General features: G+C 50.9%; 2 protein-coding genes across 29 annotated transcripts in view; one reads left to right on the forward strand and one right to left on the reverse strand.

Annotated features, from left to right (window-relative positions):
* Positions 1–9,701, reverse strand: part of KLHL22 (kelch like family member 22) — a 53,576-nt gene extending 43,875 nt beyond the window's left edge. Inside the window, exons 1-2 of one of the 4 annotated variants that reach the window (XM_054675999.2) lie at positions 8,922–9,701; positions 2,090–2,349 (exon numbers count right to left, since the gene is read on the reverse strand). In XM_054675999.2, the coding sequence (XP_054531974.1) occupies positions 2,090–2,349; positions 8,922–9,297 (636 nt within the window). In that variant the 5' untranslated portion in view covers positions 9,298–9,701. The remainder of the gene's footprint in view (positions 1–2,089; positions 2,350–8,921) is intronic. The other 3 variants (XM_016939737.3, XM_016939736.4, XM_063807776.1) reach the window with 3 other exon arrangements.
* Positions 9,117–18,037, forward strand: part of MED15 (mediator complex subunit 15) — a 92,977-nt gene continuing 84,056 nt past the window's right edge. For 5 of the 25 annotated variants that reach the window (XM_054675385.2, XM_063807545.1, XM_063807552.1 and 2 more), the window contains exons 1-3: positions 9,119–9,205; positions 12,434–12,559; positions 13,931–14,026. The gene's annotated coding sequence lies outside the window, so the exon portion shown is untranslated. Of the gene's footprint in view, positions 9,206–11,741; positions 12,560–13,930; positions 14,027–18,037 lie in introns of those variants that run through there. The other 20 variants (XM_016938797.3, XM_054675384.2, XM_054675390.2 and 17 more) reach the window with 8 other exon arrangements.

The following is an 18,037-nucleotide window of genomic DNA, read 5'->3' on the forward strand; positions in this document are numbered from 1 at the left end:
AAGCCTGGCCTCTTTCTCAGCTCACTGCAACCTCCGCCTCCCAGGTTCAAACGATTCTCCTGCCTCAGCCTCCCAAGTAGCTGGGATTACAGGCATGTGCCACCACGCCCCGCTAGTTTTTGTATTTTTAGCAGAGACGGGGTTTCACTATGTTGGCCAGGCTGGTCTCGAACTCCTAATCTCAGGTGATCCACCCGCCTCGGCCTCCCAAAGTTCTAGGATTCCAGGCGTGAGCCACTACATCCAGCCTCTTTTTTGTTTTTTTGAAACAGGGTCTTGCTCTGTCACCCAGGCTGGAGTGCAGTGGCATAATCTCGGCTCACTGCAACCTCCGCATCCTGTGTTCAAGCAATTCTCCTGCCTCAGCCTCCCAAGTAGCTGGGATTATAGGCGCCCACAACTACACCCAGCTAATTTTTTTTTTTCTTTTTTTTTTTTAGTAGAGACAGGGTTTCACCATGTTGGCCAGGCTAGTCTCAAACTCCTGGCCTCAAGTGATCCACCTGCCTTGGCCTCCCAAAGTGCTGGGATTACAGGTGTGAGCCACCGCGCCTGGCCTCTATTTCTTATTTATACACACACACACACACACACACACACACACACACACACACCCCCTGTGAAATGACTCTGGGCTCTTCCAATAATGTTGCCACTCTCCCGCTCCCCTTCCCAATGGAAGTGGAGGGATGCAGGGGGTGTTAGTGATGCATTGTAATCATCCCGGAGAGCAGGACACCTCTCATAAGAGGTTTACCCAAGGGGGGCTGTGGAAAGGGCTAGAAATTGCTCCTGGAGGACGTGGAAAGCCACATAAGGCTTTTGACAGATGAGGGAAAGGCTGCCTACACTGTCATCTTCAGAAAGAGTGGTATGACACTAAATCAAGAAGGGCTGAGAGGGTGAGCCCAGGGGATCCCATAGGCTCCGCAGCCTCTGGCCATCCTCTCCTATACAGGTCCTAAGTCCCCTGCAGGGGGCCCTCAGCTCCTCTACCCTACCCACTGTCCTGTATGTTATCTTAATGCTTATTAAAGGCCTCAGCTGAATTTCCCTGGTGAACTGAAAGAATTCTGCTGCTCCTGGACACATCTGCACCAAGCCACCACTGGGTCACATTCTCCAAAACTCCTTCTGGAGACAGAAGGCACTTAAACCATACATATTTTGCTTGATAGTTCCTAATTAAAAAAATAGAGAGAGATAAAGAGAAAGAGAGAGAGAGAGAACTACAACTAAGCCTTGAAGACAAAATGATTGAACAGAATCAGAGCTAGAATGGAACACCTCAGGCTTGGAGTCCCATGACAACCTTGCTGGGGACTACGAGTGGCCCTCAGTCCTTCTCAGGCTCATGCCACCTATGTGAAATAAGGGTGGTGACACCCACCTCCTCGAGTGCAGAGCAGTGCAGACAACAGGGCAAATGGTGTATTGATCTGCTATCTGTGCACATAAATTTATTCATTTAAGCCATGGGTATTGTTTGAATATGTGAAAACCACGTTAGGTGCTAGGGATAAGAGACAGATTCCAACCCAGTGGAAAAGACAGATAAGCCAGTGGTTCCTCACACTGTGCCAAGTGCTGGGATGGGGTCACGAAGGAGGCCATAAGAAACCCCAGAGGGGCCTCAGAGCTCACTGGGAGGGCCAGAGGCTAACACCTGAGGGATGAGAGGTGTGAGCTAGAAGGTGACGCATACACAGCAACAATTACCGAGGGAGGGGAGGAATGGTAAGGGAGGGGAGGGGAGGAATGGTAAGGGAGGGGAGGGGAGGGGAGGGGAGAGGAGGGGAGGGGAGGAGAGAAAGGAGGAAAGAAAAAAGAAGAGAGAAAAGGAAAAGAAAAGGAAGAGAAGAGAGGGAAGAGAAGAGGAGGCAAAGTCCAAGAGACAGGATCACTGAATGAAAAATGAACTCTAAGACCCCCTTCTGTCTCTCACATTTGTTGACTAAGTCATAACCACAAGGAGTAGGGGAGGCTCTGAGGTGAGCAGGAGACCAGCCACTGTCACCGCCAGTACCTTTACTAGCAGAGCCAGGATTACCTTTGTTATTCTTCTTACAAACAGCTCTAGTGAACTCACCTGAAGTAATCGCAGGACGCAGCCAGCAGGATGCGATGGGCCTCGATGTGTCTGCCCTCCACCACCAGCACAACATCGAAGAGGATTCCGCTGTCCCGGAGAGCCAGCAGCCCTCGGAGCAGAGCCTGGGAGTGCTGTGCGCTGCGGTAGGTGTTGTTCACGCAGTGTGGGTGGGAGGGCTGTGCAGGCAACTTGCAGAGCTGGGTGAACTCCTGCTCCTCCGCCATCCTGACAGCCACAAGATCCCTTACCACTGTGGCCTGACAGTTGGCAAAACAGGGGACAGGGGTGAGCAGGCGGGCATCAGCCCCACCACACACGGACTGGCCAGCTCTGTTGCTCCCCTTGCTCCTGTGCCTCCCTCAGGCTCACCTGTTTTCCCTCTATTTCCAAATCCCCTAATTCCTTCTCCCCTCCCACCTCTAGTCCAACTTCCTGATGGCCTTCTTCCTGATGACCTGTGTGCCATCATGCCCAAGACTCTTCATCTCATTGTATCTTCTTCAGCGGCAAAGTCAAACAGAAGGGTTTTGGGAAACAGACTGACCTGGGTTGGAGCCCAACTCCACAGGGAGTTACAACATGACCAAACTGAGCCTCGAGCTCCCCAATTGTAAAAAGAGAGAGAAAAGTACCCACCCCATTGGGGTATTCTAAAATTGGTAAAACAATGAACATGAAGCATAAGCACACACCAGGTTCTCAAGAGCTCTTCCTCCCTCCCATTGAATGAACAAAATTGGGTTCTTCCTCATAGTAATGGATGCATAAAAATGGCAAGACCTGAGTAGTGGTCAGGAGACACACAGCCAGGAGTCTGGGAGGTGGGTGCCAAGGGGGTGGCATTTCCAGGGCCTACTTTCTTTTACTGAAATTCTGACAGTCAAGCACAGTAACTGTGATTGAACCTGATGCATTTAAATTCATCTGCATTGCCTTTTAAATTAAAGATTATCTTCTAATAATTGAGTCAGTACGTTCAAAAACCGCAAACTGATTTGAATCGGAGCCTCTAAAACCTAATCAGTAAAACGAACCTACTGCAAATGCACTTTTGCCATGGACCAACCAAAAGTGACTGTGGATAGCCAGCTGCTCAGGTCAGGGAGTGGCCAGTCCCACACTGCCAGGCATGGCCAAGCTGCAGGCTCTGTAGGCACAGCACAGTCAGCTACAAGATGTGAACATCTGTCTTCTCCACCTCACTTCATCCTACTTTCCTCTCCCCAAAATATGTTTATTCTCCAATTACCTCCAGTCATGCATCACTTAATGTTGGGGATACATTCTGAGACATGTATCGCTGGAGGCAATTTCCTCAGTGTGTGAACATCAAAGGGTACACCTACACAAACCTAGGTGGTAGAGACTACTACACATCTAGGCCATAAGGTACAGCCAATTGCTCCTAAGCTACATACTTGTACAGCATGTTACTGTAGTTCTGAATGAAAAAAACACACTGTTTTTCCTCTCCTCTTATACCACAACAACAAACACAGGAGACTTCTGTGACCAAATGTGTGAGGGTTTTTCCCCATTAACAAGCAAGCAATCAATTCTGCCACAGATACCAGCTGGGTGTCTTCTAATTCAGCAGTCCCCAATCTTTTTGGCACTAGGGACCACTTTCTTGGAAGACAATTTTTCCACGGGGTAGGGGAATGGTTTCAGGATCAAACTGTTCCACCTCAGATTATCAGGCATTAGCTAGATTCTCTTTCGGAGCACACAATCTGGACCCCTCACATGCATAGTTCACAACAGGGTTTGTGCTCCTATGAGAATCTGATGCCACCTCTGATCTGACAGGAGGTGGAGCTCAGGTGGTAATGCTGGATCGCCCTCCACTCACCTCCTGCTGTGCCACCTGGTTCCTAACCAGCCACAGACTGATACGGGTCTGAGGCCTGGGGGTTGGGGACCCCTGCTCTAATTCAACTCTAACACTATCTACCTGGAGACAGTGTCTGATCCCACAGGTTGAGGGCTGAGTCTCCCAGGTTGTTTCACCTGTGCTTCTGACCAATAGGCTATAAATTGGGTTCCCAAGATCCCCTTCTTGGGTTCAGTTAATTTGTTAGAGCGACTCACAGAACTCAGGAAAATACTCATATCTACTGGTTTGTTATAAAGGGTATTGCAAACGATACAGATGAAGAGATGCATGAGGCCAGACATATGGGAAGTGGGGCAGAGCTTCCACGCCCTCTCCAGGAACATCACTCTTTAGGAGCCTCCTTGTGTTCAACTATGCAGAAGTTTTCCAAACCCAGTCATTCAGAATTTTTATGGAAGCTTCACTATGTAGGCATGACTGATTAAATCACTGGCCATTGGTGATGAACTTAATCTTCAGCCCGTCTCCCCTCTCCGGAGGTTGAGAGGTGAGGCTGAAAGTCCCAACCCTCTTATGCCTGCCTTGGCCTTTCCTGTCACCAGCCCCCATCCTGAAGCTACCTAGGGGCTGCTGGCCAGCATACAAAAAGGCATCACTCTGGAAAGTCCAAAGATTTTAGAAGTTGTATGCCAAGAAATGAGACAAGACCAAATATATATTTCACAATATCACAGTACTGAATACTATAGGCAACTGTAACACAATGGAATTTGTGTATCTAAACACAGACAAGGTACAGTAAAAATATGGGACCACCATCCTTCATGTGGTCTGGTCTGTCATTGACTGAAACATCACTGTGTGGCACATGATTATATATCTTTAAAAGAAAAAATGAAAAATATATGCTAATATAAAACTTGCCAAAAAGAAGAGGTCTCTCTCTTCACTACTGAGGCTCAGGGCCACCCCCAACCCCATCCCCTGGATGCTCTACTGCTTCCCATCAAACACACTCAGTTATCTGTGCCTGCCCCTGAGTCTGCCTCCAGGACCTGGGACCTCTACCCAGCCACCCACCCATTCCTTTCCCCCTCCTGGGCTGGCTCATCTTTCTCACCAAGGCCCCAGAGATGGCCACAGCCAAGGTGTATACCCCATGACCACCTCTCACTTAGGATTCTCTTGCCTGGAAACTCTGCCCTATGGTAATTCTCCCTTTTCTGACCTCTCTCTTTCATCCCACACACCCTGCTCGAGCCCATCCTTCTTTCCCAGTGGTTCACATTCCCAGTTTCACCTACAGCTCAGTGCCTAATCTAGCTAGTAGCCCTCCAACTTGTCTAATTTTGCTATCAAAGCTACCATTTCCATCTTGGAAACCTCACTGTCTTAATATTTTTCCTTTCTAACCCATGTGCCCTATGAACCCACTAGTTCTGATTCCTTCACCTCTCCTCCATCTCAGACAGCCACCCTCCACTCCTCCAGGGCCACCACTCTGGGTCAGACCACAGCAGTGATGCCCCTACCGGTTTCCCTACCTCTTGTCTCATCCTCCCCAGGCTGCTCTCCTTCAAGCCTTACCTACTCAGCCCCATCAGTAGTCCTTAGTCCAAAAGGGATACCTGTCATCCCCTGAACACCTTTAGTCACCCATCTAGGCCATTCTGCCTCTCATAGTCCCATATTGGTCAAGGTCTAGCTCGATTACTTCTCCCTCTATCGTTGTACAGAGAACATGACAAATATGCCCCACCATTCAAACCTGCCTTTTTTTTTTTTTAGACAGTCTCGCTCTGTCACCCAGGCTAGAGTGCAGTGGTGCGATCTCCGCTCACTGCAACCTCTGCCTCTCAGGTTCAAGTGATTCTCCTGCCTCAGCCTCCCCAGTAGCTGGGATTACAGGCATGCACCACCACACCCAGCTAATTTTCTTGCATTTTTAGCAGAAACGGGGTTTCACCATGTTGGTCAGGCTGGTCTCGCATTCCTGACCTCAGGTGATCCATCTGCCTTGACCTCCCAAAGTGCTGGGATTACAGGCGTGAGCCACCGCGCCCGGCCCAAACCTGCCTATTTACCCACGACAAGGAGATTCCGGCTTCTTGAGGGGTGAGGTTTTATCTCACAAACATCTCAAAAGCCCCCATGGCTGGCTGTGCCACTTGCTAATGACAGACTCTGGGCACTTGTCTCATATACCCACGCCTCAGCTTTCTCATCACCACCATGACCACCGCAGAGTCAAGAGGGCCTCCTTCTCTGAGGGTGACCTCCACAACTAACTACCCCAATAGACATCAAGCCCCCAGGTGGATCCTCACCTTCCGTGAGCATAGTAGTGCCTCTGCTCTCTTGGGAAGGGATAAATGGCAGCTACTCCCTAAGCCCGTACTGCAAAAACAAGTACGGTAAAACAGAAAGACATCTTCCATGGGCAGGCAAAGCACATTTACCAAGTCCAATTTAAGAAACTTAGCTAGGGGCTAAGGGGGATATGCTGAAAAATGAATCAATTCTCTGCTGGGAAGGAGCACAGCACAGGGTGCAACATTTAAAACATTTAAAACCACATCTATACGGTTTTAAATCACCAAAACGTCCACCCTCAGGAGAACAGATGTCATGGCACAGTGATTTGACAGAACATTAGGCAACAGTCAAAATGTGCAAAGTGGCTGGGCGCAGTGGCTCACGCCTGTAATCCCAACACTTCGGGAGGCTGAGGCGGATGGATCACGAGGTCAGGAGTTCAAGACCAGCCTGGCCAACATAGTGAAACCCCATCTCTACTAAAAATACAAAAAAATTAGCCGGGCATGGTGGTAGGCGCCTATAATCCCAGCTACTTGGGAGGCTGAGGCAGGAGAATCGCGCCACTGCATTCCAGCCTGCATGACAGTGCGAGGCTCCGTCTCAAAAACAAAAAACAAACAAAAAAACAATGTGCAAAGTAGGCTGGGCACAGTGGCTCATGCCTGTAATCCCAGCACTTTGGGAGGCCAACGTGGGAGGATCACCTGAGGTCAGGAGTTCAAGACCAGCCTGGCCAACATGAGGAAACCCCATCTCTACTAAAAATACAAAAATTAGTGGGGCGTGGTGGTGCATGCCTGTTATCCCAGCTACTCGGAAGGCTGAGGAAGGGGGAAGCTGAGGCAGGAGAATCGATTGAACCCAGGAGGTGGAGGTTGCAGTGAGCCAAGATTGCGCCATTGCACTCCAGCCTGGGCGACAGAGCCAGACTTTGTCCCCTCCCCCCCCCCAAAAAAAGTGCAAAGTAGGCTGGGCATGGTGGCTCATGCCTGTAATCCCAGTGCCTTGGGAGGTCCAGGTAGGTGGAGTTTAAGACCACCTTGGGCAATATAGCGCGACCCTTTCTCTACAAAAAATTTAAAAATTAACTAGGCATGGTGGTGTACACCTGTAGTCCTGGCTATCTGGGGTGAGACAGCTTGGGGTTCACTGCAGTCTCAAGCTCCCAGGTTCAAGTGATCCTCCCATCTCAGCTTCCTCAGAAGCCGGAGCAACAGGAGCTCACCACTGCGCCCGGCTAATTTTTCAAATTTTCTTTGTAGAGAAGAGGTTTCACTATATGGTGTAGGCTAGAGTGCAGTGGTAGGGTCTTGGCTCACTGCAGCCTTCATCTCCTGGGTTCAAGCGATTCTCCTACCTCAGCCTCCCGAGTAGCTGGGATTACAAGCACGTGTCACCACACCCAGCTAATTTTTGTATTTTTAGTAGAGACGGGGTTTCACCATGTTGGCCAGGCTAGTCTCTCCTGACCTCAGGTGATCTGCCAGCCTTGGCCTCCCAAAGTGCCGGGATTACAGGCATGAGCAACCGCGCCCACCCCCGGGCCCCATTTTCACTTGACACACGGCTACTCTAGCCTGAAGCTCTTCCCCAGTCTCATATCCCCAATTTTAGTCATCACAAGCCAAGTTCCCCGTTTTGTACTGTTCGAAGTTTCAGTGGGGATAAGAAAGGAAGCTTAATGTGCCACATAGCTACAAACTGAAGGATATAAGATGAATTTTTATGAAGTGATGGATGGCAGAGTCAAAATCATTTCAGAGGAACTTTCAGTTCGGTACCATTTTACTGAGTAGATACCCTCAGCCTTCTGTAGGGCCCCCGAACGAGCAGTATCCCCTCAAAGAAACTCAATCCTTGGCAGCATGAAGCAAGGTCGGCCACAAAGGCAAAGGGGGCGGCTGCGGTAGAGGAGAGGGAGTGGGTGCTGATTCCCAGCGGGGCAGCCTTCCAAAGGGTGCGCTCTGGAAGAATCTCCCAGGGAGCCGTCTTGGAGGCACTCGGCCCCGCGGAGGGCCGGAGCGAGGGCGCCCAGGGAGGAGCCCAGGCGGAAGGTGGCGGTGCCCCGCTGCCCGCCCCAGATCCACTCGGCTCGGCCCGCACCGGATCTAAAATGGTCAGAACTGGCAGCCGACGCTTCGCGCTCTGGTGATTTTGCACTGACAGCGCGATCTCCGGCTCCTCTCAGGAAACCGGGAGAGCTGGCGAGGCTGGGCTCCTACGGCTGCAGTCCCCGGGCCCGATCGAGGGAACTGAGGCTCGTCAGGCCGGCCCCAAATCGCCCGCCTGTTGCAAGGCCGCCCGCTCCAGCGCGGAGGGTCGCGGCCAGGAAGGCCGCACTCGGACCTGCCGCAGGCAACAGGGCCCGCCCGGGTGCCAGGAGGCCGGCGCGCCAGCAGCCGCGCTGAGGAGGCCTCGCACCCTGGCCCCTGGCCGAGCGCCAGATCCCGGCCCCTACGCGCCCGCGCCCGGGGATCCCGCCGGCCGCGTCCCCGCCACGTCAGGCCGCGGGCTCTCCTCAGGTCGCCGCCCCCGAGCCTCCGGCCCGCGCCCGCCCCCGCGCCCCTCGGACTCCGCGCCGCTAGCTTGTCCCCGGCCCAGCGATGCCTGCTTGCCGCCCGCCCCCCGCGTTCGCTGCCGCCCGGCCCGTTCGGCTCATGCCTCGCAGCTGACCTGGTGCCGCCGCCAGCCGAGGCCGCACTCGCAGCAGGAGGGAGGCGGGAGGCGGGAGGCGGGAGGCGGGAGGCGGGAGGCGGGAGGCTGGGCGAGAGGAGCCGGCGGGGCGGGGGCCTGGGCCGTCACGTGGGTGCGCCGCGCAGGCGCCGGGCGGGCCAGACGTAGGCCCGGGGGTTCCCGGCCTGGCCGGGTAGCAGCGCGGGGGCGGCCCTGAGGCAGGGAGACAGGGGGCGGCTCCCCTCCGGCGCTCTGCGGAGGACAGCAGCGATCGCCAAGGCTCAGTGAGTCCCCGCACTAGCGCGGCACCTGGCACTTGGCGGGGCCGAACCAAGGAATGAGCGAATTTGCCGAGAGTCGCCCCGTCTGAATCCATTGACTCTTTCCTTGCCTCAGTCCTGCCCTCATTCCTCGACTCACTTCCTCCTGCCCTTCCTCACTATCTCCCTCCCCGCTCATATCCTCCCTCTCCTTTCCTCATTCCCTTCTTCACTCTCTTCTCTCCTCTCTTACTCCCCCCTCTCATTTCCTCCCTCCTTCACTCTCTCATTCCTTCCCTTCCTATCTTACCCACCATTCCCTTCCTCCCTCACTCATTCACTCCCTCCCTGTCTGCCCCTCTCATCCCCTCCCTCTCTCATTCCTTTTCCCTCCCTCCTTAACTCTCGTTCTCTCCTCCCTCTCTCATTCCTTCCCTCCCTGTCTCATTTCCCCCCTTCTTTCCCTCCCTTCCTCTCCTCTTCTCCCATTGCCTCCCTCCCTCTTTGATTCCCTTCTTTCCTCCTCTCCTCCACTTGTTCCCTTCGTCACGCGCTCATTCCCTCCCTCCCGCGGCCTGCTCCTTCCCCGCTCCCTCCGCGGTCGGTGCCGCTGACCGTAGCGCGCCCCCTGCGGGATATCGGGGAGAATCGCCTAACACCGCCAGAGTGAACAGGTGCTAGTTTGTGTGCCCGTTCCTTTACTGAGATTTTGCAGTAAATCTAATTCCCAGTCTTAAAGCCTGGTCCCAGAGGTCCGTGCGCGGGTCTTGGCATTCATTGTTCTCCACCTCACCTTCGAGCAGGTCCCATCCTCCGAGGCGTATCCGTAATGGCTGCGCCCAGAGCTTGGAGCCACAGAGCCTCCTGATGGGATAAGGTTGGAGTGTCCCACACTGTGGTTTTGAGAGGGACTGTGAAGGGTGGAGAGAGTGGTAGGGGGAGGATGTGGCTGGAGATGGCTCATGGTTAAAAAGAAAGGTGGGGCCGGGCTTGGTGGCTGGCGCCTGTAATCCCAACACTTTGGGAGGCCGAGACGGGCGGATCACGAGGTCAGGAGATGGAAACCATCCTGGCCAACATGGTGAAACCCCATCTCTACCAAAACACACACAAAAAAACTAGCCGGTCGTGGTGGCGCGCACCTGTAGTCCCAGCTACTCGGGAGCCTGAGGCAGGAGAATCGCTTGAACCCGGGAGGCAGAGGTTGCAGTGAGCCGAGATCACGCGCCACTGCACTCAAGCCTGGTGACAGAGCGAGACTCCGTCTCAAAAAAAAAAAAAAAAAAAAAAAAAAAAAAAAAAATTGGTGGAAGGGGAATGTAAAAGGAGGAAAATACACGGAAGAGAATTGCTGTCCTGGCTGAGTCCAGAGAGATAACTGAGGGTCCCAGACAAGGATCAAGAGAACGGGATTGGCCTCCAGAGGCAGAGGTTCCAAATGGGAGTGGGCTTCCTCCTAGAAAGACTTTCTGGAGGAGACCCCCCTACTGTGTAACAGAGGAGGACTTTGGGATTAAGAAAAGCATTCCAGGAAGCCGACAGTGTCAGCAAACGTGGAGGTGAGATCCTTCAAAGTGAGTGGTGTGGAGGTTTCCAGAATTTTCTGAGCCTGAAGGGAAGGTTGGAGAGCAGACCCTGCCCTCTGGAGGCTTGACTTAGCCCTGAGGGCACCCTGTAGCCAGGGTGGGCAGATGCCAACATGGTAGAGACGAAGACTGAGTAGGGAGCCAGCCACAGTGCTGTGGTCTCAGGCAGGGAGTGAAGACGAGAGTGGAGCAGGCTAGAAACCTGGGAAGGAAGCAGGTTCCCCAGTATAAGCCCAGTGATGTGTGAAAAATGAGCCCAGGAGATGGGTGGGGAAGTAGGCCCACCCTGCCTACAGGGGAGCCAGAGTAAGAGCAGGTCTGGGGGAAGATGAGGCCCACCTTGGCTCCAGGTAGGGGAAGACTGACCTCCAAGGCCCAATGGGACCAGGTGTACGGGTGGACCCAGAGAGGAGAGGAAAAGGAATCCTGGGGCAGCAACAAGAAGGCCACTGTGGTCTGAATGTCGGTACCCCCAAAATTGCTATGTTGGAACTGAATCCTCAGTGCGATACTATTATAAAGTAGGGCCTTTGGGAGGAGTTTAGGTCATGAGGGTGAAGTCCTCACCATGGGATCAGGGTATAAAAGAGGTTCGAAGGAGCTCATCCCCCACTTTTGCCAGGTGAGGACGCTGTAATAAGCACCATCTTCAAGGCAGAGAATCGGCTGGGCGCAGTGGCTCACGCCTGTAATCCCAGCACTTTGGGAAGCCGAGGTGGGAGGATCATGTGGTCAGGAGATCAAGACCATCCTGGCTAACATGGTGAAACCCCATCTCTACTAAAAATACAAAAAATTAGCCAGGCATGGTGGTGGGCGCCTGTAGTCCCAGCTACTTGGGAGGCTGAGGCAGGAGAATGGCGTGAACCCGGGAGGCAGAGCTTGCAGTGAGCTGAGATCGCGCCACTGCACTCCAGCCTGGGTGACAGAGCAAGACTCCGTCTCAAAAAAAAAAAAAAAAGAAAAGCAGAGAACGGACCCCTCACTAGACACTGGGGCTTTTTTCTGAAGCTACTGTGTCATATAAAATTTATATTAAATAAATTGATATGCTTTTCTCTTGTTAATCTGTCCTCTGTTAGAGGGGTGTCAACCAGGAACCTTGTGATGCGTGAGGAAAAAATGTTACCTTTTCCCCCTACTCTTTCTGGCACCCAACAAACAAGTGGGGTGGCAAAGACACCCCACTTGGGACAACTGGCAAAAGGTAAGCATTCTTACCAAGGTTAACTGTCCCATATCGCTGCCTGTAGTACTCAGCTGAGAGTGAAAGGTAAAAACTTCTTGTCCCTTCCTTTCCAAATTCAAATTAGCAGAAGAAAACATTGTGTCCGGATTGTGACTCTTGCTTAAATTTGGTTGAGGGGTAACTGTTTGTTATTGATCCTTTCCTCCCAGGCACAGCTACCTCTTTCCTGTTTGTTTTGTTTGTGTCCTGAGAGCTTGGCTTTATGACCAGTGAGAATATTCTCCCCGATCTCTGAATAGCCAGTGGGTGCAAGTGACAGCTTGCTTTAGGACAGCTTGCGTTAGGGTTGCAAGTAACAGCTTGCATTATTACAAACTCCTCTGTCCCGGTCAGAAAAAGAGAAGGTTTGGTTTTTGTTTGTTTGTTTGTTTGTTGTGTTGTTTTGTTTTGTTTTAATAGTCTTGCTCTTTCGCCCAGGCTGGAGTGCAGTGGCATGGTGGCATGATCTTGGCTCACTGCAACTGCTGCATCCTGGGCTCAACTGATTCTTCTGCCTCAGCCTCCTGAGTAGCTGGGACTACAGGCACACACTACCACGTCCAGGTAATTTTTTTTGTATTTTTAGTAAAGAGGGGGATTCATCATGTTGCGCAGGGTGATCTCTTTTTTTTTTTTTTAATTCTTTTCTGAGATGGAGTCTTGCTCTGTCACCCAGGCTGGAGTGCAATGGCGGGATCTCGGCTCAGCCTCCTGAGTAGCTGGGATTACAGGCACCTGCCACTATGCCAGCTAATTTCTGTATTTTTAGTAGAGACAGGGTTTCACCATGTTAGTCAGGCTGGTCTCGAACTCCTGACCTCAGGTGATCTGCCCACCTCGGCCTCCCAAAGTGCTGGGATTACAGGCGTGAGCCACCGTGCCTGGCCTCTTTTATTTTTAAGATACAGGGTCTCACCCAAGCTGGTCAGGAGCTCCTGGCCTCAGTCCACCTGTCTCAGCCTCCCAAAGTGCTAGGATTACAGGCATGAGGGACCACGCCCGGCCAAAGAGAAGGTTCTGAACCTTCTCTTTTTCTGACCATGACAGAGGAGTTTGTAAGTGGGCCTAGTCCATAAGGGGTTTTTGTTGTCTCAGTACTCATTGGTGTGATAGATGAGCCAGTCCATGACTGGAGACGTGACAGTGTTCTGTACAAGATGACATCCTTAGTCACCTGTGTCAACAAAGGTGCCTTCTGGCTAGGCACGGTGGCTCACGCCTATAATCCTAGCACTTTAGGAGGCTGAGGCAGGCAGATCACGAGGTCAGGAGTTAGAGACCAGCCTGACCAACATGGTGAAACCCTGTCTTTACTAAAAATACAAAAAAATTAGCCAGGCGTGGTGGTGCATGCCTGTAATCCTAGCTATTCGGGAGGCTGAGGCAGGAGAATCGGTTGAATCTAGGAGGCAGAGGTTGCAGTGAGCCAAGATTGCGCCACTGTACTCTAGCCTGGGTGACAGAGCGAGACTCCGTCTCAAAAAAAAAAAAAAAACCCAAAGGTGCCTTCTTTCTTTTGACTGTCTTTGCAAGGGGTCTGGATTTGAGAGTGCTGAATCTTTGTGCACCCTCTTTGGAGGGTGTCTTTCTCTCTCTCTCTTTCTCTTTTTTAAGAGACAGAGTCTCACCCAGACTGATCAGGAACTCCTGGCCTCAGGTGGTCCTCCCACCTTGACTTCCCAGAGTGCTGAGATTACAGGCATGAGCCATTGTGCCCAGCCTTGAGGATGTCTCTTTTGTCCATGGTTAAGTCATAAAATGCTTATTGGTTTTGGTTCTGAGTTGCTTGGTAGGTACCTTTGGTTTACAAGAAGAAAAGTGGTGGGTGGGCAGGGTGGTAGTAGGGAAGAGTGTTCAGTACTGCCAGGAATATGTACTATCTGTTCTGGCTGAAAACTGATAATGAGATATTTGAAAGGTTTTTTTTTTTTACAGCTCTATGATCAGAAGATGGCATAATTGGGGCTGGGCACAGTGGCTCAGTGCCCAGCTGGGATTACGCCTGTAATACCAGCACTTTGGGAGGCCGAGGTGAGTGGATCATGAGGTCAGGAGTTGAAGACCAGCCTGGCCAACATGGTGAAACCCCGTCTCTACTAAAAATACAAAAAATTAGCCGGGCGCGGTGGCAGGTGCCTGTAATCCCAGCTACTCGGGAGGCTGAGGCAGGAGAACAGCTTGAACTCAGAGGGCGGAGGTTGCAGTGAGCCAAGGTCGCACCACTGCACTCCAGCCTGGGCGACAGAGTGAGACTCCGTCTCTAAAAAACAAAAAAGAAGATGGCGTAATCGGAAGTTGATATTCTGTCTATTGGATCCTGCTTCTCCCCTGGGGTCTTCTTGGTTCCCTGAAGCCCCTCTTCCGGAGTCCCTGCCCTCTATCGGCTCTGCCTCCTGCTTCTTTTCTGTATTGCCATGATTTTTGCTAAGGATAAAGGACAACTTCATTGGCTTCTTTGGGAAACTTGCAATCTCCCCAAACAGGCCCCTCTGAGATTTCTCCTTTCCATTTGCTTCTGCTCCCCCTTCCTCCTTTTGCCACCTTCGATATTTTCTCCAGTTTCCTTGATTCCTTTGATATGCCCCCATTCAGGCCACTCTGGCCCTCCATCCAACCTGCCAGAACTTTTTCCACTTCAGCACTTCAGTCACTTAAACATTAGGGCTCCCTGCCCTAAAGGGACTCAAAATCCTGCAAAAACAACCACCTAAGGATAAAAAGAGAAAAAATGAAACTGTTTGGAAACTGGGCAAATGAAAACTCTTTTAAAAGTCTTTTTCTGGGGGCCAGGTGTGGTGGCTCACGCCTGTAATCCCAGCAGTTTGGGAGGCCGAGGCAGGCAGATCACAAGGTCAGGAGTTCAAGACCAGCCTGGCCAATATGGTGAAACCCTGTCTCTCCTAATAATACAAAAAAAATTAGCCAGGTGTGGTGGCACTTGCCTGTAGTCTCAGCTATTTGGGAGGCTGAGGAAGGAGAATCGCTTGAACCCGGGAGGCGGAGGTTGCAGTGAGCCGAGATTGCACCACTGCACCAGCCTGGCGACAGAGCAAGAAGACTCCATCTCAAAAAATATATATGTATGTATATATACGTATATACGTGTATATACGTATGCATACATATATATAGAGAGAGAGAGAGAAACCAGTGAGTTTGTATTACTGTGTTTTACTGACTCACGACTACCATTTTGGAATGAAAGCTATAAGATCTTTGTGTTTTTACGTTTATGTGTTTATATTTGTGTATATCTATGTATGTATGTTTGAATATTATATATAATATTTTTTCTATCTCCATATTCAGTATTACTAACTGAATTTTTTTTTTTTTTTGAGATGGAGTCTCACTCTGTCACCAGGCTGGAGTGCAGTGGCATGATCTCGGCTCACTGCAACCTCCGCCTCCCAGGTTCAAACAATTCTCCTGCCTCAGTCTCCTGAGTAGCTGGGACTACAGGTGTGAGCCACCATGCCCAGCTAATTTTTGTATTTTTAGTAGAGACGAAGTTTCACCATGTTGGCCAGCATGGCCTCTATCTCTTGACCTAGTGATCCACCCACCTCAGCCTCCCAAAGTCCTGGGATTACAGGCATGAGTCACCACGCCCAGCCTGAATTTTTTATATCCCTTAAAGGAGTTATATTCAAATTGTACCCTCCTTCGAAGATGTCTCTTTTGTCTGTGGTGTCTTAAAAGGATTATTGGTCTTAGAGGGAGGTAAATAAGCATTCATACAAGCTAAATATTACCAAAAATTTAAGAAAAATAGAAACTAATCCAAATGCTTTTTAGTTTACATGATCTGGAATATTCTTTAGTAAATAAAGCTAGTTTGAAAATTGATGGACTAGGCCGGGTGCAGTGGCTCAGGCCTGTAGTCCCAGCACTTTGGGAGGCCAAGGCGGGCAGATCACGAGGTCAGGAGATCAAGACCATCCTGACTAACACGGTGAAACCCCGTCTCTACTAAAAATACAAAAAATTAGCCAGGTGTGGCAGCATGGGCCTGTAGTCCCCAGCTACTTGGGAGGCTGGGGCAGAAGAATGGCGTGAACCCAGGAGGCAGAGCTTGCAGTGAGCTGAGATCATGCCACTGCACTCCAGCCTGGGCAACAAAGCAAGACTCTGTTTCAAAAAAGAAAATTGACGGACTAGTCAAACAAGTTTTATGTTATCACTACTGAATGGTAAAGATAATAAAACTATCAATCCAACCTAAGAGCAAAATGTGCAATAAAAATGAATTGCGGCTGGGCTCACCCCTGTAGTCCCAGCAGTTTGGGAGGCCGAGGCGGGCAGATCACCTGAGGTCAGGAGTTTAAGACCAGCCTGGCCAATATGGTGAAACCTGGTCTCTACTAAAAATACAAAAGTAAGGCCAGGTGTGGTGGCGGGACCTACCTGTAATCCCAGCTACTTGGGAGGCTGGGGCAGGAGAATCGCTTGAACCTGGGAGGTGGAGGTTGCAGTGAGCCGAGATCGTGCCACTGCACTCCAGCCTGGGAGACAGTGCGAGACTCCATCTCAAAAAAAAAAAAAATTGGGCACGGTGGTACAAGCCTGTAATCCCAGCTACTTGGGAGTCTGAGGCAGGAGAATTGCTTCAACCTGGGAGGCGGAGGTTGCAATGAGCCAAGATCGTGCTGCTGCACTCCAGCCCAGGCAACAGAGTGAGACTTTGTCTCAAAAAAAAAAAAATGAATTGCATGGCTTGGCGCGGTGACCCATGCCTGTAATCCAGCACTTTGGGAGACGAGGCAGGTGGATATTTGAGGTCAGGAGTTCGAGACCGGCCTAGCCAACATGGTGAAACCCCATCTCTACTAAAAATACAAAAAATTAGCCAAGTATGGTGGCGTGCGCCTGTAATCCCAGTTACTTGGGAGGCTGAGGCAGAATTGCTTGAACCCGGGAGGTGGAGGTTGTAGTGAGCCAAGATGGCACCACTGCACTCCAGCTTGGGTAACAGTGAGACTCCATCTCAAAACAAACAAACAAAAAAACAAACATGAATTGCTTGATGCGTGGAAGTTAAAAAAACAAGAGGGCCGGGCGTGGTGGCTCATGCCTGTAATCCCAGCACTTTGGGAGGCCAAGGCGGGCGGATCATGAGGTCAGGAGATTGAGACCATCCTGGCTAACACGGTGAAACCCCGTCTCTACTAAAAATACAAAAAATTAGCCGGGCATGGTGGTGGGCACCTGTAGTCCCAGCTACTCGGGAGGCTGAGGCAGGAGAATGGTGTGAACCCGGGAGGTGGAGCTTGCAGTGAGCCGAGATCGCACCACTGCACTCCAGCCTGGGTGACAGAGCGAGACTCCGTCTCAAAAAAAAAAAAAAAAAAGTTACATTTGGTTGTATATAGATTTACCCATGATGTAATTCTATAATCAAAATTATAATTAAATTTTAATGAAAATTTTAGTTAATAATTAATACTTATGAAAATGCTTAGGCACTAACATTAGGTTTACAACACAGGATCCAAATGGCATCTACGGCATGATCCATTACATTTTTTTTGTTGTGTTTTGTTTTTTTTTTTTGAGACAGAGTCTCACTCTGTTGCCCATGCTTGAGTGCAGTGGTGCCATCTCGGCTCACTGCAACCTCCGCCTCCTGGGTTCAAGCGATCCTCCTGCTTCAGCCTCCCAAGTAGCTGGGATTACAGACATGAGCTACCACGCCCAGCTAATTTTTGTATTTTTGGTAGAAAGGGGGTTTCACCATGTTGCCCAGAGTGCTCTCGAACTCCTGACCTCAGGTGATCCGCCCATCTTGGCCTCCCAAAGTGCTGGGATTACAGGTGTGCGCCATTGCGCCTGGCCCCCATTACAGTTTTTAAACGAACAGAGAGGACAAGAAAATTTACCAAAATATTGACAATCCTGCCTCTGGATGATGGGATTCATAATGTTTGGGCCTTTCTAAAGTTTCTACCGTGTATGGCTTTTAGAAACAATAACCGTCGGGCACGGTGGCTCATGCCTGTAATCCCAGCACTTTGGGAGGCCGAGGCTGGTGGATTGCCTGAC

The sequence above is a fragment of the Pan troglodytes genome, chromosome 23 (genome assembly GCF_028858775.2).
Source record: "Pan troglodytes isolate AG18354 chromosome 23, NHGRI_mPanTro3-v2.0_pri, whole genome shotgun sequence".
NCBI classification, from domain to species: domain Eukaryota; kingdom Metazoa; phylum Chordata; class Mammalia; order Primates; family Hominidae; genus Pan; species Pan troglodytes.